At 37.9% G+C, this 19,337-nt stretch overlaps 1 protein-coding gene across 1 annotated transcript in view; it reads left to right on the plus strand.

Annotated features, from left to right (window-relative positions):
* Window positions 1-18,327, plus strand: part of LOC135461393 (voltage-dependent T-type calcium channel subunit alpha-1I-like) — a 103,183-nt gene extending 84,856 nt beyond the window's left edge. The window contains 12 exon segments of the mRNA XM_064738464.1: window positions 2,764-2,915; window positions 3,923-4,032; window positions 5,177-5,307; window positions 6,959-7,108; window positions 7,517-7,579; window positions 7,582-7,642; window positions 8,222-8,372; window positions 9,308-9,394; window positions 13,580-13,684; window positions 14,658-14,793; window positions 17,506-17,690; window positions 17,722-18,327. Of these exon segments, the coding sequence (XP_064594534.1) occupies window positions 2,764-2,915; window positions 3,923-4,032; window positions 5,177-5,307; window positions 6,959-7,108; window positions 7,517-7,579; window positions 7,582-7,642; window positions 8,222-8,372; window positions 9,308-9,394; window positions 13,580-13,684; window positions 14,658-14,793; window positions 17,506-17,690; window positions 17,722-18,327 (1,937 nt within the window).
* Window positions 18,328-19,337: the final 1,010 nt, after the last annotated feature.

The following is a 19,337-nucleotide window of genomic DNA, read 5'->3' on the forward strand; positions in this document are numbered from 1 at the left end:
ACGCAGTTTACAAGGCCTTGGCTTGCCACTCCCAGTTGTACTATGCCATATGGATGCCCTATATTCCTTGACTCTATCCGAATCAGTCACCCTGTTCTCCAAATCAGTCACCTTTTTCTAAGAGATGCCGCTGATGCACCAGAGACGTCATTACGCACAGATCTTCCACTATTGACTGTTGTAGCTTAGTTATCCATCACAAGCCAGACTCAGTATGCTGTACATTATACTCTCTGTTGTAGCCCCGTACTGTACGTCTGACTTCTTCTCTGTGGCATTTTCTGTCTCCGCTCTCCTTGATCAAAACCTCTGCTCTTGAATGTTGTCTGTTGATGACCTCAGTCTGTTCTGTACTACCTGTTACTTGTACCTCCCGTAACTTTCCCCGCACATCAAAGGTAATGTTGCATGGAATGCCAACGGTAAAGCCTTTAGTTGTGAAGCCAGGTAGCTCTAACTAACAAAAGCAAATAAAAATGCGTTTCCTCAGTGTTTCAACTTCTACTTTTTCTGTCCATTGTTATAATGTTGGGATATTCAGGAAATGGCCTGGGTTAAAGTTGCTTGGCATATCTCAGCCACTGTGTAGAATATAACTTAATTGTATCCTAACTTTGACTTGCAAAACACCTGCCTGTGCACTCTTAAGTGACATGCATACTAAAACACATGATCACTTCACCTGTCTGCATTGGAATTAAAAAGGCAGAAGGAGGAGGTCATCTTTATTTGAATGATAATTCAGTGCCACAAGAAAATAACTACCCTGTTGCCAAACGGACCTTTGATGTGCTGGGAAACCTTTCTGTGTGGTTGAAAGGAATGACTGGTATTAAACATGGTGTCGATGTTGTACTGTAGACCTATACTACAAGGTGTGGAACGTACTTGCTTGTGCTGAGATAGCAAAAGTACATGTAGCTATGAATGTACATGTATGTGTGCCTGCTACAGTACAGTACTGTAGAATGACAGTAGCATCTGGCTACTTACATGATGTTTTACAGTGTAGTGGCATTTAATGATCGGTGTATTTCAGTTTTGAGTTATTTTTGACTTGCATCATCATTATCTTGTTCATTCCTGGAATGCCTTTTTCGGTCCTGCAGTGAATCCAAGTTAAGAAAAAGTTTGAAATATTCAAAATTGGAAATATTTTAATTCGACAATTTTGAATCTTTGACTTTATTATCTCTTATTATAGCTATGCATATATATATTTCATTTGTCTTTTTGTTTATTTGTTTGTTTTTGTACATTTTAAAGTAATTACTATTGCAAAAATGGGCTTGCTTATCAGTTAATAGCATAGTTCTGAATATTTCAAACTTTGAGTGTATTGATCTGTATATAGAAATGGCATGACACCATGTTTGTTCTCCTGTATGTCTACTGTGAGCATTGTACAAGGAAATGCAATCTTGCTCAATAACTTTATTCCTTATCCAACAAAACCAAATTCTGGTAAGTCAGTAATTCTTTTCTCTTGACTATTTAACGATTTAAAGAGGTGCACATCACAAGCCTGTATTACAAAACATTACATTAAAATGAATCAGAACACAATGAATTTTAATTCCAAGCAAACATTCTGATCACTAGATGAACCATTCAGCCTGCTGCTCTTGCTTTTGAAATTGACATGTTTGAAGATTTTACTATTTTGATGTTTTTGGAATGATCCATTAAAGTGAGAAAATTACATATTCAAGGTGAACTAATTAAGCAAATAAAGTTCCGGAATTGAATTGCATAAATATCAACACTTCTAGTTAGATATTATTGTGCTGAGGATTAGTTACTACAGGTAGAGGGATGCGCTGTTAGGTTGCTGTGAGCGTAATTACGTCCAAACGTGAAGCGTTATTGAAATGTGTTATTTAATGTGATGTAGCATTGCCTATTGGAACTCGTTGTGCATGTGTATAGTTTAATTGGATTAATTATTGTAATGGAGATGTATGCAATGTTTCCCCATATTTATTAATGAATGTGTGGATTAAGAATGCATTAGAAGCTCATAACTGACTTAATTCTTACTCCCCCCCCCTTTTCCAAATTAATCATCATATAACCTCCAATTTTTCCATTAACAGTTTAAGAGTGTACCCCTTGAGCTTCTTCATGCTTTCATTTTCCCATGTAAATTTGTAAGAATTTATCTCTTCAATTTGTGTAATAAATTTTGGTCATGAAGGACAAGATTTTGTGCTTAATAATTGTCAGAAAAATGTGCAATAATTTAAAAGTGTAGATTACTTTTTGGTGGATTTATTATGTGTTTGAACAGCACAGGTTTTATGAGCTTCATTCATGCCTGGACCTTACAAAAATTAAGTTATTCCTGATGTTTGGGCAGAGAATTAACTTATGTGTAAAATCTGTAGGCATCAGTAATTTCAATGAGTGACAAGCAACCATCACTGATTTGGTCAGCAGTAATTATAATGGTTACAAGAAGCCATTGGTTAGCTCAGTCTAGACTAGCAGAAATTAAAAGTTTCTTTATTAAATTCAGACAAGTGCAGTCTGTTTAAATTGCTGTAGAATTCAACCAAAAATTCATCCTCATTCCCTCTTACTTTTTCAACTTTTTCAACAAGTTTGGGGAAACGGACACAAATATTTTAACTTACGCCTTCACGAAAATGTGGATGCTATGGAATCTGTGCTGTGTCTAACAGTGGTAAATAATGTCTTGTTTTTGCCACCAAAATAAGTGTAGATTGCAGGATTGAGTGTTTTGAGTTTTTTGACTTGTAGGGTTACGAGAGCCGCCATATTGGGCCACCTACTCCCGGGGTCGTCTCATCATACACACTGTCATCAATAGTAAATACTTTGACTTGGCCATCGCTGGGGTCATAGGTCTCAACGTGATCACCATGGCCATGGAGTTCTATATGATGCCCAGTGTAAGTTGACAATCCCCATGGCAAATCTTCATGCTTAAATTAAAAAGCTTCCCTTCTTAAGCGTAGAAGCCTTGCCTGCATGTACTTTATTTGGTGTAAATTCTCCTGATATTCTGAGAAGCTTTCTTCATTTGAATATGAGAACTATTCCTACTTAAGTTAGAGAACCAAGTGAGAAAGCCTCTTCTGTGCTCCATTTGCTTTATTGCTTTATTGTGGAACTTTCCCTGCTTTATTGGGGGAACTTTCCCTGCTTTATTGGGGGGAACTTTTCCAGCTTTATTGGAGGAACTTTTCCTGCTTTATTGGGGGAACGTTTCCTGCTTTATTGGAGAAAATTTCCCTGCTTTATTGGCGGGACTTTTCCTTCTTTATTGGAGGAACTTTTCCTTCTTTATTGGGGAACTTTTCCTGCTTTATTGGAGGGACTTTTCCTGCTTTATTGTGGAACTTTCCCTGCTTTGTTGGTGGGACTTTTCCTGCTTTATTGGGGGAACTTTTCCTGCTTTATTGGAGGAACTTTTCCTGCTTTATTGGGGGACTTTTCCTGCTTTATTGGAGAAAATTTCCCTGCTTTTATTGGAGAAAATTTCCCTGCTTTATTGGGGGAACTTTTCCTGTTTTATTGGAGAAAATTTCCCTGCTTTGTTGGGGGAACTTTCCCTGCTTTATTGGAGGAACTTTTCCTGCTTTATTGGGGGAACTTTTCCTGCTTTATTGGAGGAACTTTTCCTGCTTTATTGGGGAACTTTTCCTGCTTTATTGGAGGAACTTTTCCTGCCTTATTGGAGGAAATTTTCCTGCTGTATTGGAGGAAATTTTCCTGCTTTATTGGAGGAACTTTCCCTTCTTTGTTGGGGAGCTTTGTTCCTGCTTTATTGTAAACTTTGCTGTATAAAGGAAGTTCCACAGCTTAATTTGGGGAATTTTGTGGCACAAAAAATGTTACTTTCTGGTCCCAGCAGATAAATGATAACATACATGTCTTGTTTTTTTCTTTATTACAGCAACTGCAATTTGCTCTAAAGATATTCAACTATTTCTTCACTTCGGTGTTTATTTTGGAAGCTGTTATGAAAATCATTGCTCTGGGAATAGTGCGATACTTCAAAGACAGGTATTATCATATTTCAGTTCACCTTAAACGACCTAAAATTTCAGCCAAAGAAGTTCATTTTTACAGGCAAATAAAAAATAAAATGCAATAAAATGCACTTTTTGCTGATAAAACTTACATTTTCTCAATAGGATATCATTGTACCTTCCAAACAAACTTAAAAATAACTTGCTAAAATCAACACAACTCTCAGAATCATGGAAAAATGAGCAACTTAGTCATGGACAAAAGTTTAGCCCATTTAGGTCATCTAAGTACATTACCCTTGCTAAGGTACGCACTAAACTGTTTCCGTTATTTTGGTTACCTGTTAGTGTTTTTACTGCCAAAAATTTGTTGAAGGACTCGATAGAGATAACAGGAAATTAGCTTTACAAACAGATTTGATGTAACTCACAAGTATGTTACATTGTATATTGTCTGTGAAAAGGTTATAATACGAACATGTGAAATTAAGTAGAAGCAGGCCTATGTGGCTGAGAGGTTAGCATGCTAGACTCAGTAACCCCTCACCAATGTGATTCCTGTGGGTTCAAGTCCAGCTCTTGCTGGCTTCCCTTCCACTCATACATGTATGTGGGAAGGTCTGCCAGTTCCTCCCCTTGTTTCCTAATCTACTGATACCGGTCGTCATCATAAAAGTGTAATATTCTTGAGTACAGTGTAAAATACCACACAAATAAATACATGAATAAAACTACGTAGAAGAGTACAGTATTGATCTCATATGTTTGTTAGCTGTGACAAGCCTCTCTATAAAAGGACAATGTTGTTGTTCTTGCTGGAGAGGGGCCTCCGTGGCTCAGTCGGTTAGCGCGCTAGTGCAGCGTAATGACCCAGGAGTCTCTCACCAATGTGGTCGCTGTGAGTTCAAGTCCAGCTCATGCTGGCTTCCTCTCCAGCCGTACGTGGGAAGGTCTTCCAGCAACCTGCGGATGGTCGTGGGTTTCCCCCGGGCTGTGCCCAGTTTCCACCCACCATAATGCTGGCCGCCGTCGTATAAGTGAAATATTCTTGAGTACGACGTAAAACACCAATCAAATAAATAAATAAATTCTTGCTGGAGATGGTTGTTCTTGATTGTGAAGTCAGTTTTGAATGTCAGTTGTGATGGCACATCGATATAAATTTAATCCTGTTTCAGATGGAATCAGCTTGACATGATCATTGTGATTTTGTCTGTGATTGGTATAATCCTGGAGGAGATGAAGACCAATGTTATCCCCATCAACCCCACCATAATCCGAGTGATGAGGGTACTGAGGATAGCTAGAGGTCAGTATATGCAGGCTGTTTACTAATCGACTTTCTCTGTAGACCTCTTGGAGCTGTTTCTCAAAGATGTTGTAACGTAACGCCGCTCACAAGTAGCAATACGGCTTATTCCGTCGTACAGGCCTCCCTGGCTCAGTTGGTTAGCTCGCTAGGGCAGGGTAATGACCCAGGAGCCTCTCTGCAATGCATTCGCTGTGAGTTCAAGTCCAGCTCATGCTGGCTTCCCCTCCGGCCATAAGTGAGAAGGTCTGCCAGCAACCTGTGTATGGTCGAGGGTTTCTCGTGGGCTCTGCCCAGTTTCCGTCTACCCTAATGCTGACCGCCGTCATATAGGTGAAATATTCTTTAGTACGGCGTAAAACACCAATCAAAAAAAAATAAATAAATAAATGTTCCGTCGTGTATGCGAAGTCTTGTGATAAGGCTGGTACAACGTGTTCAAGAAACAGCCATGTGGTTCTAGGACATCAGACCACATGATCAGATTTAGCTCTGGTTGGTTTTGTTTGGAGAATTTGACAAGATACATTGAAGAGTCCTGTGGTTGCCTCCAGCTGTGACTACCAGTAAACCAGGTGATCAGTGCATAACAAAAATGTGCTGAATATTAATTACAGGGTGTTGTTTTTACGTTTGTGTAAATACATTTACAGTCAGTGTGGCCTAGAAACGATTTTATGAAGCTTACTTAGCTGAGTTTGCCCTTAAATACCATGACGACGTATGGTAGAGAGTTATAAAGTGCACTTAGCCAAGGGCTACATTGTACTTAGCACTAAGTATGCTTCATGTAACCGGCTTCAGACCTTCACAACACGGCTATATTGGCTGAGTTGTATGCTCACATGGGCACCCAAATTAATCAAGCTTTGTTAAAACTGAAGGGTAAATTAAACAAAAATATGATGGTTACCAATAAAAATTTAAGTTTTCATCGGATGGTCGTGGGTTTCCCCCGGGCTCTGCCTGGTTTCCTCCCACCATAATGCTGGCGGCCTTCGAATAAGTGAAATATTCTTGAGTACGGCATAAAACACCAATCAAATAAATAAATAAAATTTAAGTTTTCATAAAATTTCTTTCATTCACAGACGTAAAAGCTCTCACAGAGCATCATTTTGTGTTATATTTTGTAAAGTTTCTTTGTGCACATTCACAGTGTCTGGTATGGTGTTAGAACTTTCATGTTTTCTTTAATAGATAGGTACATTACTTACACTCATGGCCATGTTAGATGTCTAACAAAAGAATTTCATGGCCCAGGGAACAAAGTGAAATTAAGACACAAATCTAGGAAATTCTTGTGTTAACAGGTTAAACATGGATGCAAATCTGTTGGCTGAGTGGAAAGTTGTATATTCTGAATTGAAGCAAAAGGTTGATCAAGGTCCAACAGAAGGAAATGCATAATGGATTTAAATATTTACAAAAAATATGGTCACTTTTTGGACAGTGTCAAAGGCTTTATTACATATTGCTATATATCATTAGGACTGTTGTGAAAGTTGAGATTTACCAGAAGTAGATAAATAAATACACCAAAGATATATACATGCATTTATCATTTTGACAGATACATAGCAACACCAAATCTTCAATCTCCAAGAGAAATTTAATGTTATCATGAATATCATGCATTTTGACTTTGCAGTGCTGAAGCTCCTGAAGATGGCTAAGGGTATACGTGCCTTGTTAGATACTGTGATTCAGGCCCTTCCCCAAGTGGGCAACCTGGGGCTCCTCTTCTTCTTACTCTTCTTCATCTTTGCTGCACTCGGAGTGGAACTCTTCGGTCGGCTAGGTGTGTAGCAGTGACAGTTTTGACTCCAGTTGAACTTTAAAACCTCCCTCGACTGTTTACTTTTTGTAGCACTGAATCAAATTTTCCCAACGATATGCTATAAAATCCTATTCTAAATTCTAACTCGAGTTAAGGCTTTGTTTCATGAAGCCGTTCTGAGCTAAAATCCTAAACTTAAATGTTTTTTTTTTTGCAAAACAAAATGTTTGGAACTAGATGGTCAAACTTGTCTGAAATTGTACTTCCACCATGTAGAATCAGCAGTTGGAATTTTTTTGATTTGCTGCATATATAACACGAAAGTAACTCCATGCAAGTCCAGGGCAGTTGAATGATTATTTGTATGCAGATGTAAGATGGTGGAAGCTCAACCTGTCATTTTTGTACAATGTTTTTGAACACTTTCAGAATGTTCTTTGGAACATCCCTGTGAGGGGTTGGGGACACATGCTCACTTCAGGAACTTTGGGATGCATTTTTAACCTTATTCCGTGTGGCTACAGGTGATAATTGGAATGGCATTATGAAGGTAAGATATCACTAGATATCACCAGAGTGCAAACCTCTGCAGCAGACGCGCTTTAGATAAAGGGACAATACTCTAGATGTCAAAAATGAGAATGCTTAATTTTCTGTCTGGGTAAACCAGATAGTCATTGAACTGTGAAACTACCCTAAATTACCCTAATATTTCGCCACCATAAACTGCATTTTTAAATGCAAATAACTATCACAAAGTATTATTTTTGGTGCTGAAACTTACAATTTTCCAGTAGAATATCATCAGATGTTCCAAGCAAACCTTGAAACACCTTTCTAAAATCAATAGGAAACTCTCAGAATCGGGGGGGAAATGGGCAAGTTAGTCATGAACAAACTTTATGGTATGTTGAATTTAAACAGTTGAATTCATATACACATCTGTGATCTCTGGTAGAGGAATCTCATCTCATTTACATGAGAAGTATATTCTAAGAGACATTCCATGCTCTGAGATTCCGTACTACTCGTATGTGTGAAACAAATCAGCTAGAAAGTTCCCGTAGAGTTGTACAAAACATCAGTGAAAAATACAAAATGTGTTTTTTTTTTTCTGTTTTCAAACAGGACAACACTGAGAGAAGATTGTGATCCCTCTGACGCGTGTTTACGGAACTGTTGCGTTAGCCATTTCATCGCACCTGTCTACTTTGTTGTCTTTGTGCTCATGGCCCAGTTTGTTTCTGTCAATGTGGTTGTGGCAGTGCTCATGAAACACCTAGAGGTATGTTCAGTGATCACCTGGGCATGAATTTTTTTGTATTTATAAGATTCTTTTTATCTCTTATTAACCCTGTTTTTCTAACAGTTTTTTTGTCTCATCGGTACACTTAACTTTTAATAGTGCAGCCCTCCTTAAGGGTTTAGTTGATTATGGCTGCAATTCAACCACAGAATCTCACTTCCAAGCAGTGAAAATTTGCGTGCTCCGTAATGTTGATTCGTGTCAGCTTCCTGAAGTTTTTACCACAAATATAAAATTGAGCAAAACAGGTGATTCTTTGCGAATTTAAGGCATGTTACTTGGTTCACATACATTATGTAAAATGTCCCATCAAACAAGATCAATCATGCGTTATTATCCCCAAATTATTTTCGTGTCAGAAATCGGATTCCATTTTACATTCATTGTCTGGAAAATCAAGTGCACTTATTCATTGTGTCAAAACTACCATTCACCAAGCCGTGCAAGGTTCTTAATCAGTCATAGGTCATTCCAAATGTCCACAATGTCATCCATATGTCTTACAACATGCAGTCACCATTCACACCCCTCATGAAGACATTGTCTTGTCTTAATACACTGTCTACCACTTGTTCCCAAAACTGTTAATAAGCACTTCTGAAAGTCTCAAATTAGTTTGTTCCATCATTGGTCAACCATTAGAATATACATGTATCTCAGTAGACAACATGTTGATTTTCCTGCACTTTACACCAAATCATAACTGAATGTCCACATGTCTGTGTTAATACACAAATGTTCGCCAGTGTGATTGCATAAAGTGTGATTCGCTGTGTTAAGCCGGTAAATCTGTTACCCTTAGCCTTTAACCATTAGCACCTAACCTGCCCTTGTTCTCTAGCATTTGTCGAGTGAATTTTACCCTGAACATTGTTAACCATCTCTCCCATCTTACCAATTATCGTAACAACCAGGAAACTTACAAGTATAAGGAACTGGAGGATGAGGTAGAGGAAGAAATTCGCCAAGAAATGCAGGTGTTAAAGCGGCGGCGTATGGAGGTGAGAGCTGAAGAGTTCAGCAAAGGGAGAGAAATCTGGCCTCTCTCACATCCCTCTCCAGCACTCTTATGGCTGAGCATGGGCCAGCACTATACCTCACTCCCATCTTTGTCTTCAGTACTCTCAGGTTTTATGTGCTAGTATTCTCTGCGCAGAAGTAAAAAAAAATATTTCACACACACCATTGGCACCCCGGATTTATCTTTCCATTTTTTACTTTTTATAATCAAAAAAATAACATCTCTGAAAATTTTATTGATTTTCCCTTCCTCTCCCTAAATATGTAATTGGTTTAAACCGTGGTGAAATCCAGGTGTGATATGTGTCTATGTAGTGACTTCTGTGCAGAGCTGTTCTATTTGCTAGATGTAGGAGAGTGGGTACTGTTTGTTAGGTGTGTGTTATATTGGATGTTGTCTTTAGCAGCACAGGAATCTGGCATGTATTAATCCAAGACGGACAAAGATGGGAATCTTGCTACAGTCTTCATCGCACTTCTGTGGTGTGTCCATTTCCTGCACTGTTCCAGGCGCTCATTACATCACTAATTTTATACTCTTCATTTTCTTTGTTGATTTTCAGTTTTGACTTCTATTATTCATTTGTGTGGCCATTTCATGGATCGGGAAAACATCCAAATGGTTTTCATCGTTTTGCCTTTTTCTTTTATGTATGGTGTGACTCTGAACATTTTTATAATTCGTTTCATGTTGGTGAAAAGACAGGCAAAATAAAGGTATATATACAGTATGTATACACCACAACAAATTTCTTTTGTGTGATGAAACGGTGATATCATAAGTGAAAGTGATTTATGTTACCAAACTAGCGTTCATTGTACTTCGTTTTTTAATTTTAATGCAATATACCTGTAGTAATTTTGAGTAATTTTTCAGTTTAATAAACCGGATTAACATTATTGCTGTATGGATTGATAATAGATGTACATTTATCATGGTTTGGTGTCTCTGCTGGTGCATAATGAAAGGTGCTCTACATCCCAGTCTTGTGTTTCTTCATTATTAACGACATAAACAATGTGTGCATATGTCCAAGTTCAGCTTTAATTCAGTTTTCAATTTAAGTTCAAATTCAATGATTCAAAACAAGCAATAGACATTTTTGGTCTCATCTACTTCAGTTATAATAGGGACTTAATCAGCCGATCATGTTCAGAAAATTTAAAACTGTAGTAGTTGATGCTTGTAAAATTTTTTTGTTTTTATTTTACTCACTTGTTCATTTTTTTTTTTTTTTTTTTTTTTGTCTTTCTGTGCTATTCTTTTACTCTGCGCCTTAATTTTCAATCTTGTAAGTCAATCTTAACGTTTGGATTTATGTTGTTAAATTTGTATTGTTGAACTGTATTTTTTTAAATAAATTGTATATGTATCTTAGTGTATTAAGATGATAATTTAGTATACGTATAACTGTTAGAGTGAAGACAGTAGATGATGTAGATGGTAGAAATGTAAACAATGTTGTAGTAGTAAAAGCATGTTCATCTAAAAACACAATCATTAAATTTCATATGGCTATTCTTTTCATTAGGATGATTCAGTGCATCATGTTCATCATTATCATCATTATCAGTTGATCAGACTTCATTATCAGTTGATCACACATCATTATCAGCTGATCACACATCATTATCAGCTGATCAGACATCCCAAACAGTCTTACAAGTGTGACAGGGGCTGGTTGTTCAACTGTGAATATAGTGTGACATCTGTCAGCGGAAAGAAAGCAGTGTTCAGAGTAAGCCCCTGCTTTTTGTCAGTTGCCCGACAAACCCAAGAAGCTGCCAAACCAGTCAGGACTGTATTTGAAGCAGTGACCTGATCGGTCATTTGGACAGATTAGCAGTAGCAAAAACAGTGCTTTTTAACATAATTTAGTATACTATAGCTCTGTATTGCTGTGATTACGTATATTATCACAGCCCTGTCTTGTTACCTTGAACACATCTGTACTTCCTGTGCTGGCTTTAATATACTACTGCTGTGCACCAAATACTTGATCTGTCCATAGTCATTGCCCCCATGTTCCCATGTGTCATCACTAATAAATCCACACAAGCATGAGACTAGTGGAAACCAGATAAATTCCATCTCCAACTGCCATGTTTGAATGCATACTCCTCACAGTGGAGTGAATCATGTATACAATTATCACTGCTACTATTAGGCCAGTTAGACCTTTTGACACGCATACTGGATAATTGGTTAGGATGAGCCTCACCAATGTAATGACGTAGGGGGAACCCATTATCAGCATTGATGAATAAAAAGATTTCTCAGACAATTTAAGAATAGATTAAACAAAATATACTAATTGATGACACAAGGAAATATCTGCCTGGAATTGATAGCTGAAACGACTATGAATACAGACAGACAGATTATTTGATGCCCAGCAGTAGTATATTAAAGCTAGCACGGGAAGTACAGAGGCGTTCAAGGTATGCTTGTGGAACAAGACAACCCTGCAGAGCTAAATATACTAATGTAAACAAAGTGAAACACGTGTTGGTCCAAGTATTGAACTTGATTTTGATTGTAACTTATAATACACTATTGAACAACAGGCCCCCAATACCGTATGGCTGTGTCTTGGCAAAATACTTCTGTCATTGATGTGATTTATTGTATTTAATTAATTAATATGTACATTATATTATTGTTGACCAGTTCATTTCATTCTTTTTTTTTTTTTTTTAAGCAAAGCTGGCTATCATAACCACTTGAATTTTACCTCTGGGAAGCTTGTTCGTTCAGCTTTTTGGAGATCAGCTCATTGATTTCAAACATGTATATTATTTGCTTATTTGCAGGAAAGAACCGTACTGTTATATTTTTTCCCTTTGTCGTATCTGAGATGAACATGTATAAAGCATGAAGTGACCATTTTGGGTATACATGTATATAGTATACAGATTGATGTAATGTCCAATGCAGAAACTGTGAGAAGTTTTCAAGGAATAAATTCAAACAGTTCTTTTGCGAATAAAAACTGACCACCAATATTTGAAGCGAAAAATTTCTTAGATACAAGAATAAAGTAAATAAATGTTAAATCAAACTAATGAGCAGTAGTTATATGCACAGTCCAACAAGAAAATTTAAGGGTGGGTGGAACTAGACATTTCCCTTTGGCACAAAAAACCCTTATGGCTACAGTGTCTGAGGTTTATGAATATTATTAAAACATTTGGGTTTCTTAAAACATTGACATGTACATGTAGCCTTCTCACATAATTATCACTTTACAACTCGTACAGTGCAGTACTGCAGCATTCATGAATCGTCGTTGTTGATAATCAGCCATGTGCTTGTTACCAATTGCATTCTTCTTCTAGTATCAAACTGTATGTTCTAAATATGTATATATTTAGTCCTACATTTTACCCTGCGCCGTTAAAAGGCGTTTCCATTGTTTTCAGATAAAACCTTACAGAAATACAAGGATGCCTTGCTTTTTGATCTCTGTACATGTACACGTATACAAGAATTTCTTTATAGAAAGCATTGCTGTAGTGTAAGCTTTAAGCTATAATCATTCATTCATACAAACTGACTTGCATTGTGATCTTTTGTCTCAATAGGCATGAATATAAATTTTTTTTTTTTTTAATTGTACAGTAAATTTTAAGATGTCTGTCTCAATCAGTGTATCCAAGCAATACTTTTAACAATGTTAGGTTTAGTTTAAAGCTTCAATTTCTGGTTTTCTTGTAGAGTACATTCTATGCAAATGATTTCAGGATTCTGGAGTATAATGAGAAACATTAAATCAAGACAGTTGGATAATTGGATATGCCAGTATTAATAAATTGATTATAATTATAAAATCCAACACTTTCTTGTGCAAAAAAAGAGTTGCAAGAAGGAATTAGTAAATTGATTATAAATTATAAATTGCCTTTGTCCTTTCATGTGCAAAAATGCATTAGAACTCAAAGGATGTGTCAAACTAAGAACTCCCAAAAGCATTAACAATCTGACACAAGCTTTATTGTTTTCCTTTATTGCAGCTGTGAGGTAAGAAAGATACTCCTAAATGGTCTCGTTTAGATGAGTCCATGGGTGATATATAGTGATAAGTTTGGGCATGTGCGGTCTTCCATAGATGAGCCCAGGTATTGTACGGAGGCCAGATTGATCATGTCCAGTGGTTTACTTTCAGGAATCAAATAAACAGATGAAGGAAGACCAGGCCAGTCTGGAGGCTGATCAGTCAGATGACGAGATTCTTAATAATGATGATTTGGATGGAGAACGAAATGGAGAGGTAAAGAGGATTGAATATTGTATGTTGGTGTCTGTGGTCTCTGAATGTTTAACACAAGCCGATCAGCGAGATCTATGCATCACCCAGGAGCCTGTAACCAATGTGGTCGCTGTGAGTTTAAGTCCAGCTCATGCTGATTTCCTCTCTGGCCAAGGTCTGGCAGCAACCTGTGGATGGTCACGGGCTTCCTCTGGGAATTATGGGATGACACTCAAGCCTTTAAGTTTTAAGTTGACACAGTGCCAAAATCAGGAATGCTTTTTTTTTTTTTTTGGGTGGGTGGGGGGTGGTCCTTTAATGCAGTACAGGTGATGAAAAATAACTAAAGACTGCAAACTGAAAAGCTGTAACCAGGAATTATGCCTTCAGTGTGGTAGGTCAGTGGCTTATCTGCTGTAGCGAGATCATGCATTAACTGTTGTTGTCAACTGCGGCAGTGATTAAAGGCCCGGAAAACCTCAAATTTCGGCAATCAGGTTTGCAGAATTGAAAGTGCAGTTGAGAAGAATGTATTCTGATCAGTCATGAAAAGTGTTTGTGAATCCATTGAAAAAGGATTACTCCAAACAATAATATCTACCAGTACCACCTGGTGACCAGCTAATGACCTAAGACATGATGGTGCTTGGGGAAGGGTGGGTGGGCGGGGGCTGAAATCTTGTGACTGATTTAGGCTTTACAGTTGAAAAAGAAGAAGAAAACAGAAAAATGATGCCAAAATAAGATGAAAGAGCATCAAAACTTATTTGCAAATATGATCTGTAATATTTTTTTGGATTTTTTTTTTCAGGAGAAAAAGGTATTTGAAAATATTTTTGTATGGTGGGTATTTGCGGTGTGTAGTCTCTTGTTCTTTTCTATGAATTTGTGCATTCCACCATAAGGGCAGAGAACGATATACTTTTATACACCTTGGAACTTGCTTGTGTTTGTAACGCCCATGTGAAACAGCAATGATGTGTTTGAATTTCAGTTGAGCATCCACGTGGGAGATAACGATGATGGATTGCTGAAGACACCAGCCTGCAAACAGATCTCATTGCCCCCCAATTTCACATTTAACATCCGCCCACCTAGTACAGAGCCCACCAGTAACCAGGATGATGAGAGTAAGTCGTGGGATAAGGGGCCAATCCCAAAAAGTGATTTTTGACCCCAGGATTGTCATATTCAGTCGTTTTTAAAGCCAATTGTAGTGCATAGCATATAGCCCAAAAACTTGAAATTGGGACATATTCGTCTGTATTCACCACTTGCTGTGCGTATCCATTTTCAACTTCTGAGGGCTAGAAATAAGTGTGGACTCTGATTTGAAATTTTCGTTTGAGTCAAAGTAAGCCAACTTTGTGAAATCGGCCTCAGACATTTACATCCTTGCATGGGCTTTGATTAGTGCACAGGAACCTAATCGTGGTAGTCTTGAATGCTGACAAATGTTATGTGTAATGTGTTTGTCTCTCTGTGATCATTGGCTTTAGTCTCAGTTAATAGATTTTCTAGGCTCAAGTTCTTATATTGGCTTTTAATGTGTCCTGTATATGTATGTACTATTTAGTAGGTGCTAACAAATGTTTGTTCTCATGGCGAGCTATTACTGGTATGTGGATGTTTACTGCAGAACCAAATACAGCTGTTCAGTTTGAGCATGAAGACAGCTTTGGGACGAGCATGTTTAAGAAGGGAAAATATCCATAACAGAAAGGAAAGTGTTTAGTATATTTTTTCCTGAATATGGGTGAAATACAGGATTACTGGGTTCCTCCTTTACCCTTTAGCTAACTCGAAAGGAAGTAAAATTTTCCCAGCGAAGCAATATTTTAGCAGCTTTTTCTACCTCTAATTTGAAAAGCACACTAAAGAGAGGATAAAATTCCCATATTAAGGATACTTGAATTGGGTGGAAGCATTCCTTATTATAATAAGCACATTCTACCTTGTGGGATTCCTAGTGTAACCATATACACAAACACCAGGGCCTGCTTGTTCAAAACTGATTTAAGACTTAATAACCGTTTTGTGTGAAAAAAAAAAAAATTGCATGACAGTGTATTAAATACAAAATTACACCGCTGCTGTTATATTTGACACTGGACAACTACATTGTTTGCTGATTTCTGCTAAACTTTATATTCAAAATCTGAATTAATACCAGTATTAGCTAATACACTTTGGAGCATCTGGGCCCAACACTCAGATCATCATTTTTTTTTTCTTTTTTTTTTTTTTTTTTATGAACGCAAATCATTTTTCAGAGAAGCGAAGAAAGTTGAAGAAGGTTACCGGAAGAAGTTAGTGTGGACATCTTTAGTCATTGTTTGATGTGTCCATCTTTATGCATTTCTTTTATTTTATACATGTATCTTTATATTTCCAACATGTTTCTCGGCTTTATGTTCTTGTGTTTTTTCTTTTTTTATACATGGAGTTTCTTTTAGCAGAATTAAACATTCTTGAGTGAAGCATAAAATACCAATCAAAATATGTAAATGAATATTATAAAAAAAAAAATGTAAGAAAGTTTCCCAAGGTTTAAAGCCTCAGAATGGAATGTTGGTAATTGTCTCAGTGGAAAGCGATCTGACTTAAATCTCAATTCTAGTATTAAGTAATGACTCATTCAGTGATAAATCACTGTGGATGATTTAGCACTGTTAAATTCAACAAACAACAGTACGCTTCTTTGTGTTTTCCCATACATTGTGTATATACATGTGCAAACTCACTTTTTCAAGGAATTTTCCTTCAAAAAAATTTAAAACTTCATTTATAATATATGGTCATCTGTGTTTCCTAGTATTGTCATATTCAGTCGTTCATGAGTTTGCCTTAATTACCAATCAGTCAGTTATTCAACCAAATACACACACATGAACAGAAGACAGTCAAAACATATGCTTAGAATTTGTTGGTTGTAATACTGAAAACATGATCTGGAATTCAAAGCATATAAGCTATATCAGTCACAAATGAAGTTTCATTAGAACTGAGTTCTTCTATTTTTAAAGTTTAATTATATGAAGTATCAAAATTGAAGACGTATGAAAGTATAATTTTTTTTTTTTTTTTCAATTTTTTAAGAAAGTAAAGATTTTGCTGTTTATCACGTGTAATAAAAAAATAATTGTGAAACTTCTGTGCCGTGACTTCTATTTGGAATTAAAAGGCACAGTAATAGAGGTAGAAAGGCTTAGCATTGGCATGGGTACAAGAACAACCAGAAAGTCTGTCAATGGTAATGGAACTTTCTTGTGACTTGTGGAATGCTGTTCTGCTCTTATTTGTATTGTGTGATTTTTTACTTATTTATTTTTATTGTTGTTGTTTTTTTGTGCATGTTTAGAGTTTCCACATTTTTTTTTTCATCCAGTACATTCTCTATATGATGCCCTATATGATACCTGCAGTGGATTGACTTTTTTCTTTGTTCCAGCATCCATCTCATTCTCTATCTTCATTCCACCCTCTTGAAGATCATAAAAGTTTAATATTGTATTATATATATTAAAGTGATCTGGTATTTGTCAAATTACATCAATGCAATGTACTTAACGTAAGAATAGGTTTTGTTTTCCTTAGGCAGAAAGGCTGTCTTAACATTATAAAAATGCTTGGACGACTTACATGTTGCTTAAAGATATACACGCATATGAAGAAACTTATTTGCATTGGACAGTTTCTCCTGAAAAGAAAAGGTTATCAAACAATCATTTTCATGTCTTAGAATATTCTTCTGGCAGTAAAGTGTGACATGAAATGGAATGTTGCTTAACAGTATAATTGTTTCTTTACTGTACAGTTGTTTTACATTCTGTTTCTCACAGGTAATCGTATCACCCCTGCCAACGTGGATGTACTGTTGGAGTCCCACACCTCAGGCTTGGGCCCAGAGCGAAGCACCTCTCTTCAGTCTAGAAGGGAAGAACCAGATGAGAAGGCAGCTCAGTACCTGCAAAACCCACGCGTTCGACTAGCCAGTGACGCGGCTGCTCACAAAAACCGGCTCAAATCCACGGACAGCTTAGGGAAGAAGTTCCTACACCGGAGTGTACCGTGCAGTATCGACGCTGCTGAGGCTAGCGGAGGCACAGGGGTGTTGTACAAATCGCAGCCAATCGCTAAAGCCCAGGTACTCTGAGTGGTTTAATGTTCCAGCGGGTGCTGTGCCCGATGAGCTCCCTGGAGTGGTGTGTCAGGCTGCAGGGGTAGAGCGGCATGTGCCCCCGGGATACACGGATGCCTGTTACTTCTACCCTGCCTCTCAGTTCTCTGCGCTTGACCACCAGGACAGTGCTGACCTGGGGTCAGACTACGATGCCGAGGATTGGCTAGACGAGGCAGAGTGTGACGAGGAAGTGAAGAAAATCACTGGGGAGGAGGAGGAGGAGGAAGATGTGGCACCGACACTGTCTGACTATGCACCGGAAGAGGAGCGACATCCCTCCCCCTCCTCCATCGCTCCTCCCAGGGCTCGCTCACCCAGCCACCTGCTCACCCTGCCCACCCAGAGGACACCCGTGTCGCAGGTCAGAGCCCTCCGACGAGGGCCATCCCTCAGACAATGGCCAGCCCTCTATAGCAAGGTGTCACATAGTCAACGAATCTTCAGATCCCCGGCAGTCAGGGTCAGTTCACCTCAACACTGAGACAGCCAAGTTAGGCAGTGCTTCACCTATACCTATGACGCTAGACGTCTTGTGACAGACAGAACTCGACGACAAGACGTCAAACATCCACTGCGGCAGAATCTGAGTCTGTGTGTCACGTGCGACTCCCAAAGACAGTGACTAATACAGAGTACACGCATGTGTGAAGTGATTTCCAAGAGATACTTTAGTTCCCTTGGTGAAGGGGAGCAACTCTGTCTAAGGGCAGATAAGTGAGATTTCTGGGCCATGACAGGGTGGGTGTGTGATTGCGGCAAGTTGTGTTTATGAAATGTCTGAATTTGATCGACTATCATGTTTTCTTCTCCAATGCATTTCATTTGCCCTGCATCAAGTTTGCACATAGGTTTGTACAGTCTACTTAGTTCTCAATGCACTGTTTTGACTGCATTTTTTTCTACTTGTTTATAATTGGTGACCAACAGTCTCGTACTGTGTGACGACAGTGTCGTGGTGAGAAACGCAGGCGTGATCTCCCGCCTCTATGCTGGACTATTACTTCTGCCTGTCTACAGTTGCTCCTTGTCTTACGGTGATGTACAGTGACTGTAGTTGTACAGAGTTATTTTTGATAAGCTTTTAGTAAGGCAGTAGAACAAGATATTAATAATTGTCCAAAAGCAAAAAAAAAATCGGGAAAAATTGTGTGAAAAAAATAAAAGTGTTACAAAAAAAAAAATTATTGAAAGATGGGAATACACCTCCATGTTAGAATTTAGCCGTGTTTATGCTGGTCTTGGGGCTCTCCCAAGTTGTGATACAAAAGTTACTTAATGTTTGTATTTGTCAGTGATATCTTGGACTGCACATGCCTTACTATTACTCGATGCAATTGGTATTGTTTATCCTGCACCTGTTTACCAGTTCAATGTATGCGGCCGTTCTACATACGCTAGAACTGAAAACCTCACTGTCCCCAGGGGATGGTGTTGTGGTACGGCTAAATGCTTAGCACCTGGAAACAGCTCGGACAAGGTCAGGAACACTGC

This window comes from Liolophura sinensis, chromosome 1, assembly GCF_032854445.1.
Source record: "Liolophura sinensis isolate JHLJ2023 chromosome 1, CUHK_Ljap_v2, whole genome shotgun sequence".
NCBI lineage: Eukaryota > Metazoa > Mollusca > Polyplacophora > Chitonida > Chitonidae > Liolophura > Liolophura sinensis.